This window comes from Epinephelus moara, chromosome 17 (genome assembly GCF_006386435.1).
Source record: "Epinephelus moara isolate mb chromosome 17, YSFRI_EMoa_1.0, whole genome shotgun sequence".
NCBI classification, from domain to species: domain Eukaryota; kingdom Metazoa; phylum Chordata; class Actinopteri; order Perciformes; family Serranidae; genus Epinephelus; species Epinephelus moara.
In genome coordinates this window covers 9,715,661-9,727,353 of record NC_065522.1, presented here as the reverse complement: position 1 = coordinate 9,727,353, position 11,693 = coordinate 9,715,661, and the positions used below count along the sequence as shown (strand labels likewise).

Genomic DNA, 11,693 nt, shown 5'->3' with positions numbered 1-11,693 from the left:
TAAGAAGTATATAACCAAGTGTATTCCCTCTGTTAATGTACACATATTTAGAGTCATCTCACTGGAACACTTTACAATAACATTTAGAAAGAACAGGAAGATACTGGGAGGAGTATGCTTGGAATGGAGAAAGAGAGAAACCAGACGGACGTGGCAGGAGAGTGAATCAATGGAGCCTGTCAAATGAAGTGGCTGCCATCTTGTCTCCAGCCATATAGACAGAAATAGATATAAAATAATTTAAAAAAAAATATGGAGGATGGATAGAGCCTGCTTTCTCCACAGGGTATGGGGACATACAATCTGCCGTACAGAGAAAAAAGGAATAGATGCAGGACAAAAAATAGTTTGAGGATGACAGATGGAGAGTGGAATAAAAGGAGAATGCATGGTTTCATGTTCATAACCCAAATCACATTTGCTCAATTACCAAAAGAAAATACATAGAAATTTCCATTTCCCAGAATCATAGTCATTTTTTTCTCCAAACAGGAATGATAGTAGGGAAAACACATTTCTCTTAGTAATGGGATGAGAGTCAAATATTTAGACATTTCACAAACTTTTTTCAGGATTTTTCTTTTCTTTTCATGGTACAGTTTTCTTTTTTAATAGAGTTGAGAAAATTGGAATACTAGAGTTCTGTTGTACATCTTCCAGGGAACTGCCGTTCACCTTTTTATTTGTGTGCTCTTCCCACAAAGTTTGCTTTGCCCATTGGCTGCCATCAGTCCAGTCAGGCTAGAGAGGGGGGCGAAAGACACAGTCGCTTTTTCAGCTGCAAGGTATCTCTCTCCACAGTGGAACTCCAGCGAGAATGAATTCAGAATTTCCCTAAAATGTCTCTCATTTCTCCAGAGAAAAGAATCAAATAAAAAAAGAACAGAAAAGAGCAAACCAAAGTGACTGAGTCTTGCAGCAAGGCGTTGCATCAGCCGTACTGTTCATGAGAGGGGTGGGGTCTGGGGAGTGGGGTGTTTGGGCGGTGTCACTGTTCTGACGTCAAAAATCCTAAAGTCTGTCTTCGCTGCGCATGATCAGCGTACTCTCGCTTTTCCACTCGCTCACGCTTTAGGTCCATAGGTTTCTGCAACGTCTATACATATATTTATAATTATATAGAACAGAGTTCATCTTGTTTGCTGGAGGTTTTTTCTGTTTTTCGGTTATTAGTAACTGTAAGGACGTGACAGTTTCTCTGCTGGCCCGCTAGGGGGCGCCTTGGAGCCCCAGAAACACATGACACAGATCTGCTGGAACAAAGGACGACCAAGGGGTTTTGGCCTCAACAAGTTTTTGGCGGCTAAACGTACAAGTTATCATCCAGTAGGTTGGAGCGGTGGTATCTCACATAGTTGCTACGTTTAACGTTGTTATGATCATCAATCATCGTCATATTTTTTGTTTTTTTTTTAAAACTCCACAGAAAGAAAAACAGTTTTTATCTCTTTTTCGTAAATGAATACTACATGCTTGAAACACGGCAGAGTTTACGTCGCATCAGCTGCGGAGCACCGTAGACAAGGAGAGAAACAGAGTGCACGAGCGAATGAGAGGAAGAGAGAGAGAGATCCGACGAGAGGTAAGAGATCAGACGTGGAACACTTACAGAGGCGGGAGAGCTGGATTTGACACAATGTTTCTGTAAGCTGGCAGTATATCGATTTTACAGAGGGATGTCAAGTTGCTAATTCAAACAGGTGGAAAATAATATGTTGATACTGTCCAAGGTGAAGGCTTACACTACAAGCTTGCCTCAGAGTGAAGCACAGACCATGACACAAATACTGATGGTGGTGCTGTCCTACAGTACTCAAGATATTAAACAAACTGTCGTGTGCTTACCCATAAATCACTGTTTTATCAGCATTTGGTACACGGTTGTTGGCACAGTATGTGTTGAGATCTGAAGTGTAGTAGCCTTTCCTTAAATCCACACCATGGTTAACATTTAATAAGTAGTCAAATGAAAGCAATGCTGAATGGTGTGAACAGAACCATGATGTCACCTTGCCTTCTTATTTTTCTGCCTCCCTCTGATTAGACTGGAATTAGTAACATGTATGGCCACCTGACAATACTGAGTTTTAAATGATTTACCCTCTGTCGCCATTTTCCATATACTGCCTGTTCTCTCTCCCTCTTTCTCCCTCTTGTCTCTTTCCTTCTCTAAGTGCATCTACTGTCTGTCTCTGTGTGTCACGGCGGCGCTCCCTCAGACGTAGTACTCTTTGTCTTTGTTCTTCTTGTTCTTGGTGACCGTCTTGGCAGTGCTGGGCTGTTTCTCCTTCACCAGGGCTCCGTTGCTCTGTGTGGCTGAATTACTGATATAGTTGCGGCTCTGGTCCACCTGGTAGGAGCCTTCGTCGCGGTTGCGGTACTTGTACATGGCGTAGAGCAGGATGAGGATGCAGAGGGCGGCGGCCGCCACGATGCCGACCACCATTCCCGTGGTGCTGCTGGACTGCTGCACCTCCACGGCACCTGGGAGCCCTCTCTCAGGAGACGTGGGGTCTGGAGTGGGAACATGGGGGAAATTTGGGGGATAGGTTATTCCTGGGACTCTGCGGTGGCCTGGGTCGGAAGAGGGGTGGGCCGGCGGCAGCAGCACCTGGTCCCGGGTGTTCATTTTTCCGGCGGGGATTTTGTTGTTGCTACTGCTGCTGCCGCCGGCGGCCGGCTTGATGTGTGGGCTGAGCTGGTCGGGGTTGGCCGTGGGGGTGGAGGAGAGAGGTGGGCGATGGGAGTTTGGGGAGCGGGAGAAATGGCGGTCTTGGGGGTTCTGGACACTGCCCTCGACGGCCGGGGGAGGAGGGAGGACAGTCCTGTCGGTGACCAGGGGGGAGTTTTTGTAATAGTCCTCGTCATCCGACTCGGTCATCTCCCCCGAGCCGTATGCCGACACCTCGATGGTCTCCTCGCAGTCCTCCTGGTCCAAGGGGCAGGGGGGCCGGCCGTTGGGCAAGGGGAGGGACTCTTTGGTGGTTTCGAGCAGGGTGAGGAAAGGGCGGTAGGTGGTGGGGGGTGGGGGGATTACTGGGTAGCGGGTGGCGATGGATGGGGGGTCTAGGGAGTCCACCGTTATTATGGGCAACACTAATTCACCTCCTAGGACAAGAAAGAGACAACGGAGGAAAAGCGTGTTAGAGACCGACTGAGAAAGCGACCACCTCCAGATGAACAGAAGAAAAACAGTTCAAATGAATACAGCAACACCAGTATTAGAACAGCACTAAAACTTAACATGAGGTTAGTTATATAAGTTTAGTTAGTCTGTTCTATTTAAAAAAGTTAATATGCTGACTAACTGTGAACTGAAATAAATACAAGATGTAAGACAATACTCTATCTACTCTGCACCTGCTCCTGGCTGTTCTGACCTATCTCCCTATGCTGCACAGACCTACATGTTATATCACTAAAACAAGATAAAAGTAGACTACAAATTACACTGAACAACTTAACATCTAACTTACTACACTGCTAACTTTCTAGTGTCACCTATGCTGACTACACTAACAGATGTTTCTGCTGTGATTGGTTAAATAAGATAGCAAACCACGAGGTTCAGGTCACTTACATCAACAAATTGGCCGCATGATTTTTGCATGAAAAAAAAATTACAAAAAGAAAGCTGTGTAAGATTGTTCTCGGATAGTGATAAACAACTTCCCCCACCCTTCTTTACCTCCTCTCCCCTTTTGCGTAAAAAATAATCATAATGTAAAGAAATGTTTTCAGAATTCTCATGAAGAATGGGCTCAATCCCTTTTCCCCCTTTGGGCATGGTTGTGATGGCTCATTTCTAATTATCTTAATCTGTATGCAACCCCTCAGGAGCTGCTGCAGGAAAGTGATGCCCCTAATTTCCAACCCAAACTCTCAGTAAACTGAGAGACAGCATTAAACACTACTGCTCCCTGATGCCCAGTTCCCTCCCAAACACTACACATAAACATGGGGCAATGATATCCTTCTTTAACAGCCACTAACATAAGTTACAGAAATCGTCTTAATGAGCCAGAATTTGTTGTCAAGCTTTGGTTATGTAATCTGATTTTAGCCCACAGTGAAAACACCCAAATTAAATAAAGATTATTGGGTGTGTAACAATATCATTGATAAAAGTTGCATTCATTCAGGAGGAATCTTACGACAGGCCCAGCTGGAGTTCAGGGTTAAACATATGGGAGTATGTGAACAGAACATGGCAGAATATCAGTTTATACACTACTGTTAACTTCAGAACAATTTTTCCTTCAGTGTGGCAAATGTGTAAGGGTCACAGTCAAGGAAACATTTGAAAAAACATGGCAGGGGGGATTAGATTATGGCACATCTTGGAGGGGGAGAAAAAGGGAAGGTAACAGTAAAACATGACCAAAGAAATGCCAACATCACCAGCATAAAATCATGACTCTGGCTCTTTGTTCATTTGATGAGGTAAATCAGAGTGACTCAGAGGGGGAGGGGGTTGGGTCAGGCATTTCAGGGATGATGGGAGATTTGTAAGGGGGAGGTGTTGGGATTGGAACAATTCCCCCGTAGCTTTTTATTCAGCTCAGCAACGCTCAAGCCCCCCAAAACTTTGTCAGTCATACAACCATACATTTTCAGAATAGCAAAGGCTTTGTTTACAGAGGGTGATGCATTGAGTTAACAAAGCCACTAAACATATCAGCATATAACAACACACTTGAGAAAAACAGGCCTTGAAATGAAGCAAAATGTGAAAGCTGTAACAGGAAACAAATGTAGGAATTCTTCAACCTTTCTCCTAACTTCTTATTTCTGTGCTATTGCTGGAAAGGCTAGTTTCCATGGCAATGCTCAAGTTATTTCTTGCCATTATATTCCCTTTCTTTCTGCGTTTGAGGGCTGTGTTTCACCTTGAAGGCTGAGAGGACAGCGGAGCGCAGTGTCACATTTAAGGAACAAAGAAGAGTCGCACCAGGAAGGATTTTTGCAAGTTTAGTGCGTTCCAAGAAATCTTTTGGTTTTCTGAAATAACTTGTCAAAGTCACAGGAGAAGAAAAAAAAAAAAAATGTTTTGGGGACCTCAGAGATAGTTCCACAGAGATATGGGACGTACGTGTGACTGAGGGCGATGGAGGAGATGGCAGTGTCGCTATCTTTACTTTGCCATCTGTTAGTATGGTAGAGATGCTGCAAGTGCAATTTCAAGCTTTATACCTGCAGCCCACCAATTACTGAGGAGTGTCTCCACTCACTGTGTGCCCCACTTACAGTACATGTGGCTGACATAGCAAATGGAGGGTCTTGTGATTGTAAACACCTTCGCAGAATCAGGGACACTGCTTCATTTGAACGTTTTTTATCTGAAGTCTATCTTATATGAACCCTTAGAAAAGTGCTTTAAAAGGATTCGTGAGATTTTCTGGAAGCAAATGTAGATATTATGGAAGTCTTCAACAGTAGAGTTGGGCTATAAAATTTTCAAACCAGTTTGATATAAAGCCAAACTGGACAACAGAATTTTACCACTTGGTCTCGCACTTGACTCAGCAGCCACTCTCGAGTGGACTCTAATAACATTGTGTCCTAATAGCAAACGAGCGTCCGACTATCGCGTTTCACCATATAACATTGAAGCTCTGTCCACGCCGAATCCAGTAAATATGCACTTCTGTTACGTGATGTCAGCAAAACCACATATATATCAGCTGTGCAGTCAAGGCAATACTGGAGACACAACCACTTTTGATGGATGAGTAGCCTGCTTGCTATCTTCCTACATTTGTACTTTTTAAACAGAAACACGTTTTATATTATGACAGACCATACAGCCAACAGCAAGTGGCCTAGGTCGTTAGTAGCGATGGTCATTTACCTTCCCAGAAACTGTAAGCTTCCTGGCGATCTCCCTCCACTCAGCTGCCACCTTATATTGGTTTTTGTAGTAAATAAGGAGGTATCATGTAGATAATTCCTCATTTTAACCTCATGAATGAGACATTCGTCGTTCATTGTGGAGCTCTCAAAGTGAGTGACAGGAATAAGTAAAAACATGGCGTCCAACAAAAGTTAAGCTCATTATGACGCGCTGCTTCGCTTGAGGCCAGTTAGGACACCTCTTTCGTTGCCTTCAAATCCAAAATGTTGCGTACTGGCTCAGTTTTAGTTTTCTTGAGAAACTAACTTTGCCATGTTTTGTCACCCCAAAAAACACATTAACTTTCTAGCAAGCAAACACAATATGCGCCACTCCCCCCCAGAACATGTCAGAATGACAAATACTTGTTCAGCCTCTTCGCATAAAATCAAACTGGTTTAAGCTTGTTCCCCAGACTGGACCAGCAAAACCAGAAACTGACCCAACTCTAGTTAACAGTAAAGGATTTTTAAGACAAATAACTGAATGCGATCGAGAGAGCGTCAACGGCAACATGGCCTGCTGTTTTGAGCAAAACTTTTGTTGGATGTGCTGTTTGCATTTATTCCTGTCACTTGTGTTGAAAGTACCATAATAGATGGTATCTATAGGATACCTTTTTATTTAAAAGTGTCAGCTGGAATGACCATAGGTAATACCAACCTACTTGCTGTTGGCTGTATTGTATGTCATTCCTAGCAAATATCACAATATAAAATGTGTTTTCTGTTTAAAAAGTACAAACGTAGGAAGATGGCAAGAAGGCTACTCACCCCTTGTATGTCTCCAGTCTGATCTGGAGCGGACAGCTGATAGCTACGTGGTTTATTTACATGGCGTAACAAAGTGCATATCTAACAGAATCAGTGTGGACAGAGAGCATCTGTTGTTATGCGATGGTCAGACGCATGCATGCTGTTAGGACATGGTGCCACGTCACTCTGCTGTACTCGTAGCGCTCAGTTGAGCCAAAGCCTGAAGGCCATCATCCCATATGACTGGCAGGCAGTGGCTACCAGAAAGATAATGAACTTCAGCCCTCATACACAGAGTGAGCCATATCTCAGCACAGTAGGCAGTTATCAAATGAACCATCCTGTCATTTCCTGTTGTGTGACCCAAGCCTACGGCACCCATAGTTTAAACCTATCAACACCTTCAATTGGTTTTTTCCCTTCTCCACGACTGCACCCTCTTCCCTCTGTATGCAGCTCTGATTGCTCAGTTAATACCCAGGCAGGTTGCTGACAGGCTGAGGAAAAAGACATATGTTGTTAATAGACGTGTTCTCTTGCTGAAAGCTGCCAAGAACTACAGCCTGATATGAAACCAGAGGAAACTCACAATTTGATGGATTTTTAACATGCAGGAGGTTGTCAACGGCAAACCCAAGTGAGCATGAGATATTTAGTTATTTTATTTTACGTCAAAAACCCCTCATACTGGTTCAGTCAGCAGTGTTTGCACCGAAACCAGGCCTGACTGAGACCTGCTCTGATGCAAACAGTGCTGAAAAATACATATAACATGATTCCAGTGTGTGGGCGTCTCTTTCTTGAACATTGCATTGCTGCAATTTAAGCATTAAAGCGAGAGAGACTCAAAGGTATTCAGCTTGATTGATTGAGTTTGACTCCATTGATTTGAACAGCTGAGGCAGTGGAACCACGTTTAGCCCACATGATGAAATTTCTTCTTTATCTTTACCCACACGCCACTCCACAGAGCTGCCAGTATGAGTCACCCCCTTGTATTTACTCAACATGAGAACAGGGCAGATGGATAGTGATGCATCTATGTCGATCTCCTGACAAACATCATTATTCTACCGATCACGTTGCCCCGCTCGCATCCATTTGAAATATTTAGCGCAAAAAGGTTGTTTGGAGTTTGAGCATTCTATAATTCAGCTTTGATTAGGCTGCAGATGGAAAATCCAACAGCGTGTCCGAGCATATTAAATGTTCCCTTGCATGCTTTTAAATCATGCCGCAATAGGTACAATAATAGCCATGTACTCTGTGCAATAGGGAGGAAAAAAACCCAGATTCTTCAGACATGCGACTCCATAAACCGTTTACAAATGCTGCATTTGCTGCTGTCGCTCTCAGACAAAGTGATTTATTCTGACACAAAGGGATGATGCCCCACCCATATCGTGTCTCACTGAGAGTCACATATTGGCTACAGTCAAAGTCACCTCCCTACAGCTCATCAGCAACTGGATCAGCTCCATGAACCTGGCTGGATTTGTTTCTCCAGCCCGCCTGATGTTTCAACCTCACTGCGGTAATAAATCTCAGTGCACAGAGAATCTCTACTTGTTGCAGATATATCAACATCTACTACTTCATCACCTCCCTGCGATGGCATGGTCCTGGTGTGTCTATCTTGTTTTTTACTCTTACCATGGTGCTGCAACCAAGTATATACAAAGGGTCCATTTGCAAAATGTTATCTGATACATCATGTGCTATCAGATAAAACATGTTCTTTTTATTGTGCACTGGAGGGAATATCAATCCAAATGGCGTTTTATCTGTTTTCGCAAATTAACTCTTCATCGGCTTCACATCTCTTTGCTCCTCTAAGATTTCCTTTTGAGTGTATTTTTTAAATGAAAAGGTCAAACAACTGCAAAGCTAATTGGCTCTTGGGAAATACAAGCAATAGAAAACTGAGTAATTAAGAAATAGCTTGGTCAAAATAAATTGTGAAGCTCCTGGAAGAAACTATGATGTTTGTTTACTGTTTGAAGTGAATAAAGAACCCATTCTCCCTCCACTGCTCTGGGTTAACATCCAATTTTAATTGTAATTTCAATAGATTAGTAAGTTTTAGTAAACATGGATTTGCAGCAGAAATACTTAATGATAAAATGCACCACTGACCAGTCTGAAGTAAAATGGTTACAAGGCATCTGAATAATGTTGAATAATACAGTTCTTCACTTTTTGATATGTGCATTTAACAGCAGACTGAGCTGACTGAGCACCGGTCTCTGCATTCATTTCTGTAGAGCCAACAGATGTAATAACTGATTCCCCTGACTGATCTCTATGAAGCTCTCTTTGATGCTCATTGTTTAACTACTGTAACTGCGACGCTGCTCAATAGCAGTCATAGATACACAGTGAATATACACCGATCAGACTCAACATTAAAACCACTGAAGGGTGAAGTAAATAACATTGATCATTTCGTTACAATGTTCTGCTGGGAAACCTTTGGTCCTGGTATTCATGTGGATACCACTTGACATGCGGGACCCACCTAAACAACGTTGCAGATCAAGTAAACCCCCTCATGGTAACGGCACTCCCCCATGGCAGTGGCCATCCCAGCAGGACAACACGCCATGCCACACCACAAAAATTGCTCAGGAATGGCCTGAGGAATGTGACAAAGAACTCAAGGTGTCGACCAGGCCTCCAAATTTTCAACATCCCAAACAGATCAAGCATCTGCGGGATGTACCGTTAAGGCTAAGTCCAATCAACGGTGGGGGCTCTGACCTGTTGAGGCATGGACACAGGACCAGTGTCTGGTGCCAGGGTGTCAGCAACAGATCCTTCAGTCCTGTGGGATGCAAGATGGGGTACCAGCATGTCCCATGTTTTTGCAGTGTGGTGACATGCCCTGGGAGGCCCTTTGCCATCGGGGAGTGCTGTTGGCACAAGTGGGTACCTGATATGCAACAGTGTTGGGGTGGTGCTTGTCAAGTGGCATCCCCATGAATGCCAGGACACAATTTTCTCAGTGCTACAGCGCTCTACAAGACAGCCCACACTACGGAACAGCATGCTGTCTGCCCCTCCCACCCCCAAATCAACACATTCTACTCCATTGAGACACACATGGAGGCACGTTATGTTAAGCAAGCTTATGGCAAGATGGTTAGTTAAACCCCTAATGCCATTTCCAGACCAGAAATAGAAGATCCTCTGCTAACTTACAGGTCTGGTGTTGGGAACCAATTTGGTTTCCGTTTTTATTAGGAGGATGATGGCGAGTGTGTGGTGGAAAAAAGAAACAACAGAGTGTTGCGTCTGCTACACGACAGTAGGTTACATCGGTGGGAGTACTTCAAACATGTCAACTCAATTACAAAATGTGGAACTATGGGTGAAAACAAGGGGCAACCCACAAGCTAACGTTATCCCTGCAGCATTTAGGCAGCCATTCCTAACTGATTCAGAGCAAAAGAAATCACCGCGGCAAGTGGTTACGTTACATTTAGAGCCGCAGGTATGAGACCTGACTCTGTGGTGGAAAACACAGGCTTTACAAACATGCTTAATGTAACTGAGCCGCGTGACAATATTTCCCAAGGGAATTTCTCTGGCATTTCAGGAAAAGAATTGCTTCTTTCGTTTGTATTTGTTTATGACTACAGTATGACCTTTATATGTTCTCCAGCCGGTCATATAGCCTCATCGTTGTTCAAGATCATTCTTAATGATGTCAGTTTTAATAAATGTATTCAAAATCAGGCAAATTTTCTCTGGTATTTTTTTTTTCCTGTATCGAAAAAATAGGAAACTGTGACCCCTCTCGAACTGTGAATTTTCTGTTAAATATTTATCAATTTAAGTTAAATCTAAACATGTTATATTGACATTTTGGTTTGTTTAAGCTAATGTTTATACCCTGTATTCTTTAAAATCCTATTTCTTTGTTTTTATATTGCATTGTGTTTTATTGACTTTTATTGTCTCATGTAGAGCAATTTAAACATCCTTGTTGCTGAGTAGTGCTATGCAATAAACTTGTATAATAGCTCAATACAATCAGTAGTCTTTGTTATTATCCACTCATTTACAAATTGCTATGCCTTTTGTTCTTCATTTTCATTTTTCAGTCCTGCTGATTTGTGATCATGCAATTACTTTGTAAATTCACCCCATTATTACTGCAGTCTTGATATCTTGTGTAATTGCCACATTATTTTCACTGAAATTGGTCAGATCAGAAGAACGTTTGTTGTACTAAGCACTGTGCTTGAGATTGGACGTTACAGTAACGTTGAGGACGCGCTCCTCAGGATGGAGTACTGTTCAGAGATCATGCTCGTTCAAGGCGTTCAAGATCTGACTTGTGGAACCCATATGATAAACCTGAGGCTGTTTACTTGTGGAGGACAGCAAGCAGAGAGAGATCAATAAAGCATCACACTGACAAATCACTGACACCCAAACCCATTGAGCAGCGTGGGTTTGATCACAAGCGAGCTCTGAGTCACACAGGGCAAGGGGGCTCAGTGCTCTGGGTCATCCCTCATCTATCACCGCATCTCTTAGTTTCACTCCTCAACCTAAAAAGAACACTCGCAGGTTGCCTCTATAGCATGTCGCCTGATGAATTATTGAGGAGCTCGTCAAAGCTCTGATCTTGTCGGAGTAAAACCGATATAGCGCCTACAACATCCTGTGACTGATAAGTAGCTCGGAGGTATGTGAGGGAGAGGGGAAGTGAGGTCGTGCTGAGGTAGAGAAGGGAGATAAAATGAAAGAGATTTAATGAGCGGGGCTTGTTGTTGGAGAAAGAGACGTTTGTTTGATATTCTGTAATTGTGTGTTACTGTAAATACGAGTAGTGTCTCTAAGATGACTTCATGTATGTTAGTGCTCACTGGAATATATAAATATATATGTAATATGTTTTTCTGTTTTCCCCAGTACGTTTCATGTCTGTCCCCACTTCCTAGGTCTTGTCACTCTTCTGACAGAGGCTCATTAACAACACCAGAGGATCCAAACCAAAGCTTTAATTGGGTGATGTAATTAAGGCTCCCCTAACA

The 11,693-nt window shown here is 43.1% G+C and overlaps 1 protein-coding gene across 3 annotated transcripts in view; it reads right to left on the bottom strand.

Moving 5' to 3' along the window:
- Positions 1-11,693, bottom strand: part of LOC126404194 (neurexin-2-like) — an 813,153-nt gene continuing 801,460 nt past the window's right edge. For all 3 annotated transcript variants that reach the window (XM_050067247.1, XM_050067245.1, XM_050067246.1), the window contains one exon: positions 1-3,108. In XM_050067247.1, the coding sequence (XP_049923204.1) occupies positions 2,216-3,108 (893 nt within the window). In that variant the 3' untranslated portion in view covers positions 1-2,215. The remainder of the gene's footprint in view (positions 3,109-11,693) is intronic.